At 43.7% G+C, this 19,742-nt stretch overlaps 1 protein-coding gene and 1 long non-coding RNA gene across 5 annotated transcripts in view; one reads left to right on the top strand and one right to left on the bottom strand.

Moving 5' to 3' along the window:
- CNTNAP4 (contactin associated protein family member 4) overlaps window positions 1–19,742 on the top strand; it is a gene marked incomplete at its 5' end in the record, with an annotated part of 472,706 nt that overhangs the window by 233,261 nt on the left and 219,703 nt on the right. For 3 of the 4 annotated variants that reach the window (XM_081930404.1, XM_081930403.1, XM_081930407.1), the window contains one exon: window positions 11,946–12,056. The exons of the other annotated variant lie outside the window; for it this stretch is intronic. In XM_081930404.1, the coding sequence (XP_081786530.1) occupies window positions 11,946–12,056 (111 nt within the window). The remainder of the gene's footprint in view (window positions 1–11,945; window positions 12,057–19,742) is intronic. 4 annotated transcript variants of the gene reach the window in all.
- On the bottom strand, window positions 11,853–18,987 carry LOC309380681. The gene is made up of 3 exons (XR_014173020.1): window positions 18,851–18,987; window positions 17,704–17,913; window positions 11,853–12,127 (listed from the first exon to the last, which is right to left on the bottom strand). It is a non-coding gene; the product is annotated as an uncharacterized lncRNA (long non-coding RNA).

Genomic DNA, 19,742 nt, shown 5'->3' with positions numbered 1-19,742 from the left:
TCCTGATCAGTCTCTGCCAGTTCCCCCAATTTGCCCAAGCTACTATTCCTGTTAATATGAGGGATGAGAGCTTTAAAGAGCATTGTGTGGAAGTCAGCCAGCAGCCATCATTTTAGAAGAAGCTGTGAGACTGTCACAGGAAGATTTTAGAAGCATTCCATTAAAAAAAACCCCATTTTACAATCATGCCGCCTGATTAATTAAACATTTTTCGTTTAATTAATGGGTTATATTTTGCAGCCCTAATGAATTTCCCTGATAGCATAGTCATTCAGAGCAAACAATCATGATATTTGTGTGGATAGTGAAATTGTGAGCAGAGGAACACATTCACTTTTAATTGGGAATACCCCTTTGAAAAGAAACGGAAATTTTAAAAGGCTCCACCACTGACTGAACTCAGTGGGAAAACTCCCATTGTTCTGAATGGATCTGGAAGGTACAGGTAATTGCCACATGTACTTGTTAGGGCAATTTCACTCCATGCTGACTTAACATTATCTGATTCCTAAAATCAATGGGACCATTGCTGTTGCCTTCAGTGGATGGAACACATGGTTCCCATGCTCTTCTCCATTGTGTAAAAGAATTGGGACAAGATTTCCTTTTATTGATGGGTTATTACTGTGTTTTGACAATACCCTGTCATCCTCTTCTTTGTAAGGACCTCAGAAGAGATCCATGGTTTGTGGGTAAATAATGGCTATATTATAAAGTGCTCCACAGCTGTTATCAGTAGGCTTTCTACTAGTTATTCTGTAATTACTTTTCAGATTTATCGCACGGTGCTTTACAGCATCTAGCCCAATAGTGAATTGTATCATGCATAAATCATAAACAATTGCTGGACTCTCCAGTATTTATTTAAATATACTATGGTAAGGCAGAACTCCTTTCTCCATCTAAGAGGCTCTAATTATTTAGAGAGATGATGTTGTTACCCTCGGAGGATTTCTTTGCAGTGGATATAGCATTGATAAATCTAATCATAAGTGCTCATAAATTTTGGAAATGCAATATTGAATCATATGGTGTTCTTAAAATGAAAAGCCAGGGAAGAATAATTAGTGTAGCCAACCAAATCAAGGTGATTTTAAAAACCTATTTTGTTCAGTTAATGCCTCCAAAACATATTGGGCTCAACTCTGCTTATGCAGCACGTTTCATTTGATTGGAGGTTTTTTTCTTCCCTTCCAGTGAGAACTCAGTCTAATGGTGATGCAGTCTTCTCACCAGGTTCATCTGCTGAAGTGTGAATATCTTTACGTAATCCTTATTACCTTGGAACATTTTAAACTTTAATCTTTAATTTGCCGCAAGTACCAAAGTCTGAAAAAGTTGAGGTCTGCTTTACATTACATTACGTCAGTTGAAATGAAATATAATTTGACAAAATAGTTGGAGCGTATTCAAATCAGGAAATAAATTTTCAATATTGGTTCTAACCCACTTACCCTGAGGTACAAAAAAAAAAAAAGGAGAGAAAAAACTTCAGATGGATTTGGGCTCAGTTGGGAGTACAAGAGATTAAAGTAATTTTCAAAAGGCACTGAAAGTGTGATCTGCAACACAACCACTTGATCCATTGGGGTTATTTTGATTCCAGTAACTGTCTTTCAAGATATTGATATTGCTCCCATACACAGGCTCAATGCCTAGGCATCCCTGTTATTGAAAAAGAATGTAAAAAGTAAATTCAATTTGTAAGTATTGTCCAAATAAACTATACTTTTAATATATCAAACTTGATAATTTTATGGCAAACCAAGTTATGCACAATACATTTTATGTTTCTAAAGTTTGATCTGTGAAATGCACAAAACTAATTATGTACTGCACATTTTTCAAGATGGCCTAAAGAAGTTGGCCTCCTATCACCATCCTTAATTTCAGAATTTCCAGAAATCACACAACACTGGCTGATAATCAATGTTAGTCACACTCAGAGCTGATCTCCTGAAATCAGTGGATAAGTAATATAAGTCTATTGCTTTCATACTCTGTTCTGAGTATGTCTAACACTGCATATCACCCACTGGATTCAAATACTGAATTTCATTTTGCGTGGACAGGCGGAGTCCCCAGATCCTGCGCGGTCCCCCCGTCATGTGGAATAACGACTCAAGACAACGTGCTATGGGATTAAATTGGCCACAACTTTATTAAATTTCAAATGTGGGTAGACCTTGGCTCAGGCATTGGGCGTTCTCCCTCCCCAGTCCCCAGCCGGGGACCTAGGGAGCATCAGGGTTATCCAGTGTGTGGGGGGGGGATGGGCCGGCTCTGGAGAACATATGTTCAAGCAGAGATAGCCGCCCCCGTAACGCCGCCGCCGCAGGGGAGAGCAATGACGACCTTCCGGCGTACGGTCAAAGCCTCCCTTCAGAAACCCCTTTAACGGGGAACCCTGGTATCGCCGCCGCAAAGAGGAAGATGGGCAAAAGGATTCCGCCCAAGGCCTGATACTGCCAAAGTTGTGACGTTTTGCTACGGGAAAGGCGAAACCTGCCAATGCAGGGAAATTCCTTTCCGGCCCTTTAACAGCGACCTTAACGTAGCAGCGCCCGCATACCTGTGAAGAAAATTAACTTGCAAAACATGTGAGGAAAATTAACCTGCAACATAAGAGGGTGGGTAGGGTGGGAGAAGCTCTGGAGCCAAGTGAGAATTCCCAGGTAAAATCCTCCCTCCTTTGTGTGGGCAGGTAATCCCTCCCCTACCTGGCCTGGTCTCCTTGGCAACTCTTTCCCCCAGGTGGGATTGGACAACTGACTGAGGTAGGCGGAGACCTCCAGGTATCCCACCTGAGGGATGGCATAGCCTAGCCTATGCTGTTGGAGCCGCTCCAGGTCTAGGGGCTGCACGCGTCCACGCAAAGGGCGCCCCCTGTTTTAAGCGGGGAGCGGTCATTCTTCCTCCCTCCCAATCCCTTTTTCTTTTGTGTTGTGTCTTTCAGATTGTAAGCTTCCAGGCCTACTGATGCTTGTTAGTCTCTCCTGAAGCCTTGTTTGGCTGAGGAGTGGTTAAAAATAAATTAATTCCACTTGTTTTATGGAATCAAGGCAAGTCAAGACCTCTCAGCTCCCACACTGAGAAACAATTTTTTTTAAAAAAAAATCTTCACAGAACTGTAGTGAGGATGGCCGAATAAACATGCAATATTTTTGCAAAGTAACATGTAAATAACTTAAAATAACCTATGGAAAATTCCCCCTAAATACTTGAGGGCAAGATGATGGCTTTAGATCATTATCATTTGGGAGGTTACTTTAGGTTTGGGACAGACTGTCTGGACAAAGGGACAAGAACAGGCGAACCATTGAATTTTTTCTCATTGCATGAAAGGTACTTACTTTCAGGTCCTTGGTACTCTTTAAATGCTTGACTTAGCCACATAATTCCTTGGGAAAGCCTCATCATTGAATGGCAGCTTCTGGGAACATAGGAAGTTGCCTTAGGATAGAAGTGGGTCCTAAGACCCTCAAAATAAAATTTGAACAAAATTAGTGAAGCAGAAAAGAGTTTATTGATTACAAAATGTTCTTTGCAAGAGAGGGTGTCCAGAGTAGGCACACCCAAAATTGACACTGCATACACTTTTATTCCCTATCTCTGAAGCGCAGGATCTCTTTCTTGTTTCCCCATTGGCTGGGTACTGTACTTGAAACCTTTACAGCCTATCTTAACCGCCTAATTTCTATCCTAAAATCTCCGCCTTGGTTGACATCTCCCATTACCCTGATTTCGACAACCACCCCTCCTGTTAATTTTTCTCCTTATTTAGTCCATGTTTCTTATGTTTTAACACGTTAACTCAAGCGACAAAGCCATATCCTGACCACTGGCAGGTGTAAACAAGTTCTATACCTGCAGAAGCATACAAATAAACTGTTTCCCAGCTGCAAGCTATCCTATATACAAACATCTTAACCCCAAGCTGCTCTAAATATGAGTGTAAGCAAGTCTGGGGCCGTTTGTGGTTGCGTGTCAAGGCCCCCAAGCCAGCCCCCCTGTTAGAATCAAGAAATTCACACTGACACAGAATTTTGGTTTAAGGTTAATGGGCAAAATTTAGGCCACAGCTTTATTGATTACAGCAAATGTGAGTGGTATTGGCTTAGACATTGGCAAAAGACTATATCGGGCTCCTGCCCCCTTTGCATAAAGTCAGTAAGGGTAAACCACCAAAAGAGGGAGTCACTTCGGGGGAACCCGCCTGCAGCTCTCCTCGTTGTTCCCAGAGGCCCTCAATTGGACTTCGGACAGGATCCAAGCCCTGGATTCCTTTAATGGAATACCCTTGGACAATGGAGGGGCAGGCGATGGCTGACCTCCCCTTCCCCACACATCAGTAAGCCAATGCCTAATTGCCAAACCTTACAAAGTTGTGACGATTGCTAAGAGATAGGCGAAAACCAAATGGCCAATGTCAATCTGCCAAATGGGAAAAATTCCTACCTGGTCACCGTCCCAAGACAGCTGACCAACCAACGTCCAAAGCAAGGCCAGAAGACACCTAAATTAAAGGGCAGGTGGGCAGGTGTTCGGCAGCGCAAAGCAGGTGCTTTATACCCCCTCATGACCCCCTCACAACCACCCCGTTCAAAATGATTGGCCAAGAGGCCTGGGGTGATCATGGTGCCACCCTGGCATAAGAGTATTACTCCACCCACGCCAGGGAGGGGAGGAACTGGGTTGAGGGCCTGCCCGCAACCAGGACCATCTTTTTAGATGATCCTATTTGCCTAACAGTTGCAGCATTGTGGCCGAGGTGAAAAAGCAATGTTATCATTCCTCACAACTTATACCAGGTACAACCATTGGCCCATCTCGCTGACTGACAGCAGCGCTCCAGGCTTTCCTACAGAAGTTCTTTCAGCCCTACCCAGAGATGCCAGGGACTAAATATGAGACTCTCTGGTTGCAAAACACGTGTTCTATGACCAAACAATGGTCCAGCCTCTTTTGCAATCAGTGCACCAGTGATGGATGTTCTAGACACCAGAACAGGTGGAGGAGGGAAAGCAACTCATTAATGGTAGTAATAACTATGTATTTTAAATTAACGATGTTTTCTTATCAGAATTAAGGTAATTTCAACAACAGTTAAATTACTGTCTGGTTGTTTGCCAGGTTTGGTGGGAGGTTATTTTTTTAGTGAAACACATAATGAAAATGTGCTACCTTCCCAGCTATAATGGGAGGGGGATATAAAGAGAGTGACAATTTAATAATCTAGTGAGTATTCATAAGGCAGACTTATTTCAGAGGAGAATGACATTCTAAATAGTTATCAAATTAGTTGAAAGATATTATACAATGATATGCAGAAAAACCTTTTAAAAATATATCCTTCTGTTTCCTTTGTATATTAATACAATATCATTTTTCATTTAAATTGGAGACCCATCTTACCTCCATTAATTTATTCATAAGCCCTATTGTGTTCTCTTTCAAGGTCTTACTGTTTTATTACCATACTATTAATACACTGCATGTGTATTCTAAGAATTTACATATTGAATTAACCTTTCCTACCTGCCCACAAAATGTTTGCACATGTTGGTAAAAGTGAAATGAACCATTTAACCTATCTCCTTATTCTCCACAAGGTAATGTTGATGTGATTTATAGCTTCAGAAAACAATGGTATTGCTTTTTAATAGCAAAATTCAAACTACTGTAGGCACTATCCTAGATTACAGGGGGAAATGTGGATTAAAGTTTAGGAATATGGTTAAATTCAAGTGATATTCAAATTCAAGGGATATTCAAAACAATATCATGGTGACTCTGAGCATTGCAAAAGTCATCCCCCGCCCGCCCCACTACAATACTGCCACAATTTATGTATATATCTGAGATCAGGAAAGCAATCTTCCAGGAAATAAGCATGGCTTAAACCATGGCATCACATGCTACTCTAAAAACCACACAAGCGTACACAGTTCGGTTAGGCCGTATCACATAGCAAGAGCAATTATTTTTAAATTCTGCTCACGCTGTAATACCCATTTTGGATGCAATCCAGCTCCTTTAAAATCAATGCTCTTTAAAATCAATGCCAGTCTTACCACTGTCTTCAATGGGAGAAACACTTGTGCTTTCTAAAGACCCCTTCTGGTATCTGATGTAGAGTGAATTGACTTAAAATTTCCCCGAGAGAGAGAGAAAAAATGACTTCATACCTGAATATTCCAAATACCGAGGTTATCTTATTACACAGAATGCTTTGTTTATCTTAGACAGTCGGCAAGAGCCATCCTTGCATGTTTTAAGATGATAGCCAGTATCTGATGGGAAATGCTTTGTATTGCTAACAAATTAGAAGTTTAATCTGCCATGCTGCATTATCTGTTTCAATTGTATTCTAGTTCCTACCAGACTATCATGTCCGCCATTTTTTATTTAGGAAAAAAAATGACAGTATACAGACCGTTTATTAAAATCAATGATTCCCATGTGTTTTCGTGATTACTGAAAATGACTGTTATGAATATGAATTATATGTGAGCTAGGAATGCAGATGTTGCATTTTGTTTTTATTTATTTTTTGCATTGCTCTCCTGCTTTTCCTATATCTTGGGACACAAGGTGGTATATAAGTGACTCCCAGCTAGTCAACCATCTGGGTGCAAGCCAGCGTCAGTACAGTGGTTGACTCATGTGCCTTGAGACCATATGTGTGGATATTGGAGGAGAAGCGTGGGATGAACACAAGAGCTGTAATGCCTGCATAGGCCTTCAGTTATTACAATAGTCCACTTAGTTCAAGTCATTTGGTTACTGCTGCATACAGCTCTACACAGGTGGCGCTGTGGTCTAAACCACTGAGCCTCTTGGGCTTGCTGATCAGAAGGTTGGCGGTTGGAATCCCCACAATGGAGTGAGCTCCCGTTGCTCTGTCCCAGCTCCTGCCAACCTAGCAGTTCAAAAGCACGCCAGTGCAAGTAGATAAATAGGTACTGCTGCTGCTGGAAGGTAAACAGCATTTCTGTGTGCTCTGGTTTCCATCATAGTGGAAGCTCTCTGAAAGCGAGATGAGTGCTGCAACCCCACAGTCACCTTTGACTGGACTTAACCGTCCAGGGTTCCTTTATCTTTTTACGTTAACCTTACAGCTCCCAACCACCTTAAGAAAAATCTGTCTTGATCTTAAATATTCATTATCTGATTGTCTTAGTAAATGCTAAATAGACAATGCTGCTCTCTAGTTTATAAATGTACAAACTACACATGGCATGAGATGGCACTGTTTTACAATGTAAAAAATAAATTTAGGGAACTGATAAGATTGATCTAGACATAATACTGCGGGACGCAGGTGGCGCTGTGCTCTAAACCACTAAGCCTAGGGCTTGCCGATCAGAAGGTCGGCGGTTCGAACAGGGTGAGCTCCCGCTGCTCGGTCCCTGCTCCTGCCAACCTAGCAGTTCAAGAGCACATCAAAGTGCAAGTAGATAAATAGGTACCACTCCGGCGGGAAGGTAAACGGCGTTTCCGTGTGCTGCTCTGGTTTCACCAGAAGCGGCTTAGTCATGCTGGCCACTTGACCCAGAAAAACTGTCTGCGGATAAACGTCAGCTCCCTTGGCCAGTAAAGCGAGATGAGCGCTGCAACCCCAGAGTCGTTCGGATAGGGAACTGGTGACCCTGCGTAAATTGCTGAAGTGTGGCTCACATCATCCCTAACCAAAGGCCTTCCTGCCTGGGGCTGATAGGAATGGGGTCTGACAATATCTGAAGGGTCAGGTGGGTTAAAAATGCAATAGATAGATAGGAAGATAGATGATAGATTGATAGATGATAGATAGATAGATAGATAGATAGATAGATAGATAGATAGATAGATGATAGAATAAAACATCATTCCTACATTGTAGGAAATGATCTTGGTTTAGCTAGACTAAACAGTGCTGACAGAGTCCCAACCTAAACATATTACTGTTATTATTTACTGTTTGTAAACTGCCTTCATCCTTAGATCTCAGGATAGTTCACAGCATAAAAATACAATAAAAAATACATAATAAAAACAAGAATAAAAATAGCCTGAACCCACAACTCCTTACCCCATCTTGTGTTGGTCTACTCAGAAATTAGTTCCACCGAGTTAAATGATGTGTTTGTATACTGTTGTAGTCTAACAGTCCAAGTTTATGCATATATTCTCAGCATTAAGTCTCACTGAGTTCAATGGGGCTTACGCCCACGTAAGTGCATATACCATATACCAAATCATTTCCTCTGTAGTAATGAATGTAATTACTCCAGAGTATGTTAAAGTTAGGAAAGTGCTCGTGATTCTTGCCTCTAGCATGGTCCTGAATGCATGATTTGGCAAAGCAAGAAATTCTGAGTGTAAACAGACTTCATTTTATTTGAAAGCTGCGGATGCCAAATCTCTCAAGCATCATCATAACCCTTTCTGAATTCCAAAGGGGAAAGAGCTAAATCATTTCCTCATTTTGCATCTGCAACCTTTGCCGCCATGCTGCTTGGAGAAATCTCGCGCCCGCTCTTTTATTAAATCTGCATTGAAATTACGGTAGATTGTGGAATTAGGTTTTAGATAACGTGAATGAGCCTTAATTTGGCTGATGGGCCAATATTTATTTATATGTTGATCTACACTCTCCTGTGTCTGCATTTCATCTCCCCCGGGCCTTTCCTTTTAATTGCATTTCAGCTTTTCTCCTCCCATGCAATGTTCTCTCTTCATTTCCCTCTTTTGGCTTGCTCCGCTCATTTGCAGACATCTGGTTTTTAAACTGCTACTATTATAAGTAAAGTCAATATACCGCTCCATCAGTCCCTGGCACCGCTGGTACCACAAGCAACTGTCTGCCTTCTTCCCCCCCACCCCACCCTTCTTTCCCCCTGAAGACTGCTTGAGCTAACTTTGCAACCTGTTCACTCTTCAGGCCCGAAGTCTGATACTCTGCTTCAGCTTTTTCTGCCGCTGCTTGCAGATCAGCATCCCAATGAGCAGGCACAACTTTGTGGAATGCATGCAGCCCCCTTTGTCTCTGCTTGATGCATGCAAATGATGATTTGGCTGTCGATATTACTATCCTGGGTGTCATGAATGAGCCAGCCCCCAAGAGAAGTTGGCAGCCAGCTCCCAGGGAAGGAAGTAGCCAGCTAGAGAGAGGGTTAACTGCAAGACAGGAGGATTATAGCCAAGAACCAACTCTCCCCCGCCATTAGGAATGCCAACTGATAGCAGAGTTGCAGAGAGTCAGCCGGCAGCTTGCCAGCGCGCCAGTGAAGGACAAAATGAATCGAAAGCAGCTCAGAGAGTGGGAAGGACCACAGAAGTACATTATCAGTGAATGAGGAAGGGGTGGAAGCTGACCCTCTTAGCCCAAGGTCTAGGCATATGGGGGGGTCTTCAAGACAGAATACGCCACAAGAGGAAGTACAGCTGTTTCTGGTCTCGCCGGAAACACCCTCCTTAGAAGGGACATCTTTGATTTATGGTTGATGGCTGTGCTCACCGCTCCGGTGAACTCTGTTTTGTTTTTGTTTTTTGCAATAAATCTTTTTAATTAACTACGCTTGTTTGTTACCAAGACTCCCTGATACGGATGCTGGCTTGTTTGTTTTTAAGAATTTTTTTTTAACTGCAGCCAGGAATTTGGTTGGATACTGATATCAGTTGCGCATATCAACCTAGCTGATCTCTCTTATACTTTGCCTTATGTACCTTTCATTTCTTGCCATTCTCACTCCCATCTCCCATATTGTTTTGAAATGACAAATCGATTCCTCTTCACTGAGGGATCACGTTGCGATCAGATCCCTGAGCACCCACCACCACCCTGTGTGGGCAGGGCTAAGCTCTGCTTCACTCTGGTTGGTGGCTTTCCGAGTCACTTAGGCCCTAAAGCCAATCGCTTGGCTTGGGGGGTGGCTGGGAAACCCTTATTATACCTTGCACATTGTTTGCTGGTTCTCTTGCCTTTGTGCAGCAGATCCCCTGCCCACCCTCCCTTTACTTAGGTTTGTCTGGCCTTGCTATGGACATTGTTAGTCCCCTGTTTTGCAATGGGGGTCCGGTAGGAATTTTTACATCTGGCAAATTGGAGGAGCCATTTGATTTTCGCCTACCATGTAGCAACTGTCACAACTTTGTAAGGATTAGCAGTTAGTCCCTTAATTGTCAGGGGTCCCTTTACCTTTATTAAGATAAATTCAATAGTGTAAATAAGTTTTGATGGATGCAATAATGGAATACTGAATGGTATAGTTTTTGTAAAATATGCAGGGATTTATGATATGTAAAATGAACCATGGATAGAGAAGAAGGGAAGTCACTGATATTTTAAGGATGCAAGATGAGTAATTTAAATTGTAAAAACAGACAATTTAATAAAAATTATATATATAAAGAAGCTGATGGTTCTAGCTTTGTATTCATTTGAGTGCCAACTAATTGGTCACCACTGGAAACAGAATACAGGGCTACTTCATTTGCAGTTCTTAGACTATTCTTCCAAAAGGTCTTGTACTGAGGAAAATCCCAGCAGACTCTGTGCACCCTAGGTAAACAGCCACAAAATGAGGCTACCCAAATAAAGTGAATATAGGAATTCAGCGTAAATATGAAAACTCTACATACATACTGATTTGCATAACCCCAATCCCTCTAGGGAGAAGGGAGAACGAAGGTGCTTGAAACCCCTTTGGGCAGATATTGTGAATAAACCAGCACTAATAGTTCGCATCAGGATTTCTTGTACGGATATAATTGTTTTCGTTTTTTCCTAGCTCCCTAAGAAATTATTGCTTTGGATAGGATGCTCAATGAATTAGAATTAATTCCTTCTTTAAAGGCAGATGTGATATTGTAAACCCTTATAGCTCCATTGAACACATCTCTTGGTAGAAGGCAAGATTCAGCATTGATCCTCTTTTACTCTGCTGAGTTCAACCAAAGAGACTACTCTTGACCCATCCAGTGCTATTTATTGGACCTATTGGTTTCTTTTCCAACAGAGAAGTTTTACATAATTTTCTTGCTTTTACTAAACAGCAAATGCCAGCAGGGCATAGTCAGGGCAACATTTCCTGGCCTTTTTCTCTCTGTTTCCATTCAGTTTTCTTTCAGCTAAAACTAGAGCAGCTATTGATTCTCAATTTATTTTTATTTTTATTTTATTTTTTGCAGATATAAATGGAGAAAGAATGCTTGTCCTGTTTAGCAATCAGGCTGGAAAAGGATTTAACATCCTGAAATATTGATTAGAATCTGCTTGCTTATGCGCCATTGATTGGGAACGGCTGCTAAATCTCTTTTTCTGAAACACTGTTGCTGCTTTGTGTTAAAAGCCCAAGACTTGCATACTAATAATTGCCTGATAATGATTTCATGTTCCTTCTACATCACAAACATTACCTCCCCCCCCCCACACAAAAAACAACCACCCTGGCAGAACAAAAAAGCCCACTTAGCTGAGTACCTCATCTATTCTTAATGCAGGCTTTTCTTTTTACAAAAATTCTCTAGAGATAGCTGTTCGTTGAAAGTGTGATAGCACTTTAACACCTAACGATATATATGGCATATGTACAGGGCATTGCTGGGTGTTACTCAAGCTGAAGCTGAACTAGCAGGTGTCAATTGTTCTGGTCGTAAATAATAGCTAGTAAGCTCCCGTCCATTTATCAAGTCTGTCTTCAAAGCTAAGTTAGAACAAGGGGCACTGAAAGAGTCAGAGAATCCAGTAAATTACACCATGGTAATCTGATGAAATATTGATCAAATACAAAGTGCCGGCTCAGGATTGGAACTTATAATAGACCCAAGACACACACTGTGGGGACGTGATCAGAAAAGTACAAGGTCAATTCTGATGTTTGCCAGTGTTCTGTTTTAGTTATGGTTTTCAGTGGTCCTTGTTTAAGTGCACGAGCCTGATGCATGATGTTTTTCTCTGACAGATAATTGTCACGATCAGCTGGTGTCTGCCTTGCCTCAATCATCGTTCAGTAGTTCAACGGAGCTGTCCAGTAGTCACAGCCCAGGATTTGCAAGGCTTAATCGAAGAGACGGTAAGGATTCTCACTTCACTGCTGTATGTTTGCCAAAGAGGACAAATGAACAGTATGGTGTCTTGTGTAGACTGCAAAATAGGAAGAACACATTTGTCAATATTTTCTATTTTTGTGTGGTTGAGGCATATACCAATATAATTTTTTTATGAACCAGACATTTATCCAGTGTTAGGTTACTTTGCCAAGCACAGAGCATGAAACTAGAATACTGTTCAAATGCACGGGACCAGATCACCACTTATTTCTAATATTAATGGTTGGTAGGCCAATCAGAATGATAACGATATACTAATGCAAACTGCCTGGGATTATATAAGCCTCCTTATTTTGTAAGTTTAAAAAATGGAAAGGCATGACATTCAAGTTGTTTGGAGTATTTTGCTGTTTGCTTGCTCCCCTCTTCCCTCACATGCACAGCTCAATGAATATCTGGTTTGATCAATCCATTGTTTGCCATATGTGTCTGAATTTGGATAGCTCTAGTTTAGTCAAAACCTATCCATTCTGAAGGAAATCAGCCCTGTGTGCTCACTGGAAGGACAGATCCTGAAGCTGAGGCTCCACAACTAAACGACTAAACAACAACAACAGTTTGGTCAAAGCATGATCACAAAGTTGGGCTTTATCCTTTTATGTGATGCTGGTATGCAGGGGCAAACTATGGTTTGATCAGACCATAGTTTGTCACATTTGGACACAATGTCAAGTGCTGGTTTGAATGTGAAACTAATCCACCAAAAAATATTGTAATATTTGAGTGTCTAGGTATATTTCCTGATGATGAATTCTGGAGGGGTAGGTAACTGTAGGCAGACTTAATTCATCTACTGTGAAGGTAACAACTTGCTGGAGAAAAGTCCTAACCAGAATTAGTGTGGAGATAAATACTCTAAATGTCTCAAAGGGTCACATATCTGTAAAGTAGCAGTTGCGTGCTGGTGAAGGGCGCGAGAGGACGGCTTCCTGGCCACGTCACAGTTTAAGTTTCCCATGGCCATGCCTCCCGCTGGTGTTGTTTGGTCAGAGGGGCCACACCTGGGCAGGACCCTGCCCAGCTCTGCCAACATGGCCCAGACAGTGATCACTGCCCTGATGCCCGGCTGCAACTCTACCCACCAAAAAAGCAGAGCGGATTTGGAGAAAGAGCAGAAGCAATGCTCCCACAGGGTCAGGGTTTTACTCCATTAGTAGCAAATAACCTGCAAACATGTCACTTGGTAGGGTAGAGTCAGCGGTGTGGCAGAGCGGGGGCATAACATGCCAGCCCAGTCCTTGCCACCAGTGCCACTGGAGCGGCTCGGGGCTGGCAGGGCAGCAAAGGCTGCATGGCTGTTGCATCCTCCTCATACCCCCCTGCCCGTCCTGAACTGCTTTGCGATGAGAGGCATCCCCCAGAAAAAAAACTGCCCAGGGTCATTGCCCTGGCAGCCCCTTCCCCCACGCTACTCCCCTGGGTGGAGTCGCAATGCTAGCTTCATAAGAACATACAGTGGCGTAGCGTGGGGGGTGCCAGGGGTGCCGGCCGCACCGGGCGCAACATGGGCGGGGGGCGCACTCGCACTAGCAGCTCTCTGCCCCTACTAAAATCCACGGGTTAGGGAGCCCGCGCTCGCTCGGCTTGGCGAGGAGGTCGCGGAAGGGGGAGAGTGAAGCCTTCTGCCGCGGGCAAAAAAAGGAGAGGAAGCCGGGCGGGCGGGCGGGCTGGCTGGCTGGCTGGCGGGGGTCTGGCTGCGCCTGCTGCTGCCGTTGCCGCTGCTGCTGGGCTTTGACAGCTTGGCGAAGCGGAGGGAGAGGAGCTTTATGGTAATTGCGGCTCTCTCTCCACTGGCCACCTGGGTAGTGAGCCGAGCTGAGCAGGGAGTCTGGCGTGGGGCGGGAAGAGACTTCCCCCCCTTTTTTCCACCTCGCCTGGTCAAAAAGGAGAGCGGAGTCTCCTCAGGGCGCCCTCAGGCAGGGCAGGGCAAGGCAAGCAGAGCGAGGAGGAGAGAGAGGGGAAGGGGGGGAGCAGCCAGGAAACGCCGAGGTGTGGAGGGGGAATCAATTAAGGAGAGAAAGCAAAAAGCCTTGGAGAAAGGGAAAAAAGGAAAGAAAAGAGGCAGCTCCGGGAGAGCGCGGGGGAAAGAGAAGCCTCGCTGCTGCTGCTTGGGAGAGTAAATTACTGTACTTGCCTTGCCCCGGGTTAGGGGGCGCAAATTACTTGCCTTGCCCCGGGTTAGGGGGCGCAAATTACTTGCCTTGCCCCGGGTGCTGATAACCCACGCTACGCCGCTGAGAACATAAGAAGAGCCTGCCGGATCGGGCCAATGGCCCATTTAGTTACTTTTACTTTATACTTTATTGTCACTTGCACAACTTGTACACAGTGAGATCACACGAGCACCCCCCACACAGCTCTCTTAGTCTTAATTCCCCTCGTTTACTGACGCACACCCACCAAACCCGAAACTCAGTTGCCCTGTTGTTATCTTTTCATTCAGCAGCCTAACAGCCCACGGATAGAAGCTGTTCTTACCCTGTTGGTGCGACGAATCATGCTTCTATATCTTCTGCCTGAGGGCAGGAGATCAAGAAAGTGCTGACCAGGGTGTGAATCATCCCTGAGAATTTTCCTTACTGTCCTGAGGCAACGTTCTTCCGCGATGTCATCCAGCAGATTCATGGGACAGCCCATAATATCTTGTGCTGTATTCACCACCCTCTGTAGGCACCTCCTATCAGTTGATGTCAAACCAGCGTACCACACTGTGATGCAGTATGAAAGGACACTTTCTACTGTGGACTGGTAGAAGGAGATCATCAAATGTTGATTGACATAGTTCTTTCGCGATACTCTGTTGGGCTTTCTTAACCACCTGGGTTGTATTGATTTTCCAAGTAAGGTCTTCACTGAGATAAACATTCAACATCCTTTTCTCACAGCGCCCAGTCAGATGCCTAAGGAAAGCCTGCAAGCAGGAGCTAAGCCCAAGACCTCTCTCCCGTCCTGCTTGCTGGCAAGTGTCTTGCGGTCACTTTCTGGGTGGAGTGTCGGTGCACTGGGATCAGTGCTAGATTGAGGCTGCTGGTGCACTCAGACAAGACTATGATCTCCATCACCTCAATCTCTCCTGGAAAGTGACCCATCTGCCCATCTGCAGGGAAGCTAGTGTTGTGTCTCTGCCCCGCTGATTGTGTTGCTTCCGCGTATCTCACCAGATACTGAGGGATGGATGCAAGACCTCCTGGATGCAAGATCTTCAGGCAGCACACGTGAAGGTCCTAGTTAGCAAACTGCATAAAGAAAAGATCTGTTGGAATGGATTCTTGGAACTATTTGCTGAGTAATATCTCAATGACATCTCCTGCCCACCTAGCAGTTCAAAAGCACGTCAAAGTGCAAGTAGATAAATAGGTACTGCTCCAGCGGGAAGGTAAACAGCGTTTCCGTGCGCTGCTCTGGTTCGCCGGAAGCGGCTTAGTCATGCTGGCCACATGACCCAGAAGCTGTACACCGGCTCCCTCGGCCAGTAAAGCGAGATGAGTGCTGCAACCCCAGAGTCATCCGGGGCTGGACCTAATGGTCAGGGGTCCCTTTACCTTTACCTTTATCCCAATGACATGGGAAATGGAGTGCAATGTTGATTTTATCTCTCCTTTAAGTTAGTATTATTTTTTGTTAGTTATAGTGGTACCTCAGGTTAAGAACTGGAGGTCCGTTCTTTAACCTGAAACTGTTCTTAACCTGAGGTACGACTTTAGCTAATGGGGCCTCCCAATGTTGCCAAGCGATTTCTGTTCTCATCCTGAAGCAAAGTTCTTAACCCGAGGTACTATTTCTGGGTTAGAGGAGTCTGGAACCTGAAGCGCCTGTAACCTGAAGCATCTGTAACCTGAGGTACCACTGTATTTGTAACATTCATGATGAAAAAGGTTATTCTATCCTCGTTTAATCCTCTTTTTGTATTAGCATTTGTTTAAATGTTTCTGTTTGAACTGGTGTGAAGATTTTGGGGGAGAGGAAAGGAGGGCTGGGTGAAGAAGGGGAGGATGTAAGGAGAATTCTTGTGTGGAAGAGTCAAAAAAGAAATGTTAGAATCCCAAATAAACGATTAGTAAAAGAAAAAGGTATAATGGCACAGACACAGACCACTGCATATTAATATCCACGGAGACAAAGACCTCAGCACATTCAGAATTAAAATCATTAAATGCTGTTCCCCCTCCCCCCTCATAATTGCCAGAATGATCAAGCCTTCAGCTGAGTCACCTCTCTAAATATTTCTCCAAACATTAATTATATAGCTCATCCTCTGAATGAATTTTATTATGTTCTGCCTTTGATATCTATATGATTAAATATTTAAACATGAATATAAGTGGAAGCAATTTTAGATGATATGCTCCCCCTGTCTGATCACACTGCAGACTTTGGATAGTCCATTGCATTGGATAATAATCTTGAAGCTCTTTAACTGCATCCATAGGGAGAATTGTGAAAATTGTCGTCCAGAGAACTCTACAGAAAGCAGAAAATGCTATTTGCAATGTATGGGTGAATTTGAAACGTAATTGCATTTTGTCGGTGCATTTTTTCTCTAGTAGGTGTCCTGATCAGGTTTCCAAATTAATTACTAATCTAGTTTCACAGCTGGAATTCTTCAAATAAGGTCAAAGTTTTAAAAACAGATCAGTAAGGAATTGCAAAATATTTATCATGCAGGGTACAGAAACGTAAGCTGCTAGTTGTGCAAACAAAGCCTAGATGCATATATGATCTATTATCACATGCCAAGGAACTGAATGTATATAGTCTGGGAGCAACAAGACAGATCTCAGGCAGATGAAGCTATTAGCCTGATCCTTGCTGCTCTGCTGCATTACCCAAATAATGAAATAATGACCAGAAAGTTCTATGGCAGTTTACCAGCCCACCTGAGTCAGGCAAACTGGATAGCAAACAATATGATGGCTGGCTTAGGAATGAGCTGAGTCGCTGGTTCAGTCTCACTGCCACTCAAACATAGGTCTGTTCCATCCTGTTGCATATCATAAGAACCCTATTTGTTCCATTGACTGCTATTCCATCCCTTTGTGTGCATTTTGTGACCCAACCCACCATAAAGCGACATGGAACTTGAAATGGGCTGAACTAGGGCCTCTTATATTGATAACATCTGTAGGGGAAATGAGAAGTTTGGGAAACTAATATTACCTTTGGGGAAGCCAACCCCTTAAGGTAAAGGGACCCCTGACTGTTAGGTCCAGTCACAGATGACTCTGGGGTTGTGGTGCTCATCTCACTTTACTGGCCGAGGGAGCCGGCGTACAGCTTCCGGGTCATGTGGCCAGCATGACTAAGCCGCTTCTGGCGAACCAGAGCAGCGCACGGAAATGCTGTTTACCTTCCCGCCGGAGTGGTACCTATTTATCTACTTGCACTTTGTTGTACTTTCGAACTGCTAGGTTGGCAGGAGCAGGGGCTGAGCAATGGGAGCTCACCCCATTGCGGGAATTCAAAACACCAACCTTCTGATCGGCAAGGCCTAGGCTCTGCGGTTTTGACCACAGCGCCACCCGCGTCCCATAAGCTTATTTCATTTTCACAACATTTCCCAAATTTACCTCTTACCCGTGCCAAAAGGCATGACCTAACCTTGAGTCTTACCTTACAGGGAACAGAAGTCTTCCTGCCCTCCATGTCTCCTATGACTCCAGTCAGGTGTGGTAGGCTAGCCTCAAGGAAGTTCCTTGTTGAGATTAAGGCCATTCCTTCCACTTTCATGACTTTTCCCTACAATGTAAAAATGACATCTGGAACTATAGTGGAATATATTGCAAGTTTCGTTTCCATGTTTCCGGTGGGTGGGTAGGGGACCTGCTTGAAAATAATATGGAAATGAGTGCTAAATTTGTTCTATATTCCACCATGGTTCCACTCTGGTTCCAGAAGTGGCTTTTTCATTTTCTGCAAGCTCAGTTATAATGTGGAAATTAATAGTTTGGGAAATGTTGTGAAAATGAAATAAGCTGTCATGTGAATTCAGCCTAAGGGACCCACAAGCCAGAGCATCTGGTCTCCGGAAAAAGACCCTTCGTAGCCAAAGGTGCCAATGCTCAAATGTCCCCTTAAAGGTAAAGTAAAGGGACTCCGACCATTAGGTCCAGTTGTAGCTGACTCTGGGGTTGCGGCACTCATCTCGCTTTATTGGCCAAGGGAGCTGGCGTACAGCTTCCGGGTCATGTGGCCAGCATGACTAAGCCATTTCTGGTGAACCAGAGCAGCACACGGTAACACTGTTTACCTTCCCACCAGAGCGGTACCTATTTATCTACTTGCACTTTGACGTGCTTTCGAACTGCTAGGTTGGCAGGAGCAGGAACCGAGCAATGGGAGCTCACCCTGTCGCGGGGATTCGAACCGCCGACCTTCTGATCAGCAAGACCTAGGCTCTGTGGTTTAACCCACAGCGCCACCCATGGACCCACATTAATTCTTCCTACACATCCTGCCAACGATGTGACCAAATTAACCTGTTTATCAGCACCCACCCATACACCTTTATTGTTCCCAGCCTTCAGTACAGAGTAGGTGAAGGAACATCCTCAACTCAATCTATCTCAGACCTGAAATTTTGTTCACTGGTGGGCTGGGCAGATGCAAGACTGCCAAGGAGGATGAATGGGGTATGGTGAAGCTTGAACTATAGTTGTGGCTCTTGGGCTGCAGTGCTGTGCAGCTGGAGGGAGTGGACATGTGCAAGTAAAACAGACATTTCCCCATGCTTTTCAATGCATTCACCTGTAAAACCCACCTGTTGTATGCAACTTTTATATGAAACACACATTTTTGTGTGTGCATCTGCACTTGAAAAATCTGGAGAAGTGTTTAATGTGATGGGGAATTGAGTTGCAATCCACATGCAAGGTTGGGAGTGTCGGACCGGATCAGTTCACTGCAAAAAGTAAACCAAACAGAAATTATTTCCTCATCCCAAAGCTGTCTTTATATAACTGCAGCCCTCAGGCTTTGTTCCTCAGTCTGAGCATCTAATCGGAGACAGTGAATGCTTTAGAGACTCCTATGGCCTGCCTCGCTCCCTTGTGGAATATGACCATCTGTTTGTAGTGAAACATAGGCAGCTGTGTTATACTGAGTCAGATCACTGATCCATCCACCTCTGTATTGTCTACACAGGATGGCAAAGGCCTTTACGCTTATCCCTGGATATGTCAGAGACTGGACCTGGGACTTTATGCATTCATAGTACACTTTTTATCACAGAATTAGGTCCTCTGCCTCTGGCCCTTCAACCTTACCATTCTTGCCCTATGAATAGGAACTCTTGCCTATCTCAGACCATGCTGCCTGCTCCTGGACACTTGGTCTACTATAGTTGGAGACTGGCCTATGTGCTTAACCTTGCTTAGATTGAATCAGAATAATCTTTATTTGCATCAGCCACTAGCCATAGCAATAAAATAAAATAAAATGTACTGAAGATAGAGATAAAAACTTAACTATACAAAATACATTTTGGAGGTTTACATCAATAATCAAATAATAGATCTCATTCTAACTGACCCTGCTAAAAACCTTGCAATTTTTGCTGTCATCCAATCACTTTGATCTGCTGAAAGAAAGGACACAGTAGCAATCATTGAGTGACCAGGCATGGACAGTAGTAGAGGGGTAATAACTGCGCT

Source organism: Podarcis melisellensis (assembly GCF_964234715.1).
Source record: "Podarcis melisellensis genome assembly, chromosome: 11".
In the NCBI taxonomy this organism is placed as follows: Eukaryota; Metazoa; Chordata; class Lepidosauria; order Squamata; family Lacertidae; genus Podarcis; species Podarcis melisellensis.
Note: the sequence above shows the minus strand (reverse complement) of the source record. Positions and strands in the feature narration are given on the sequence as shown.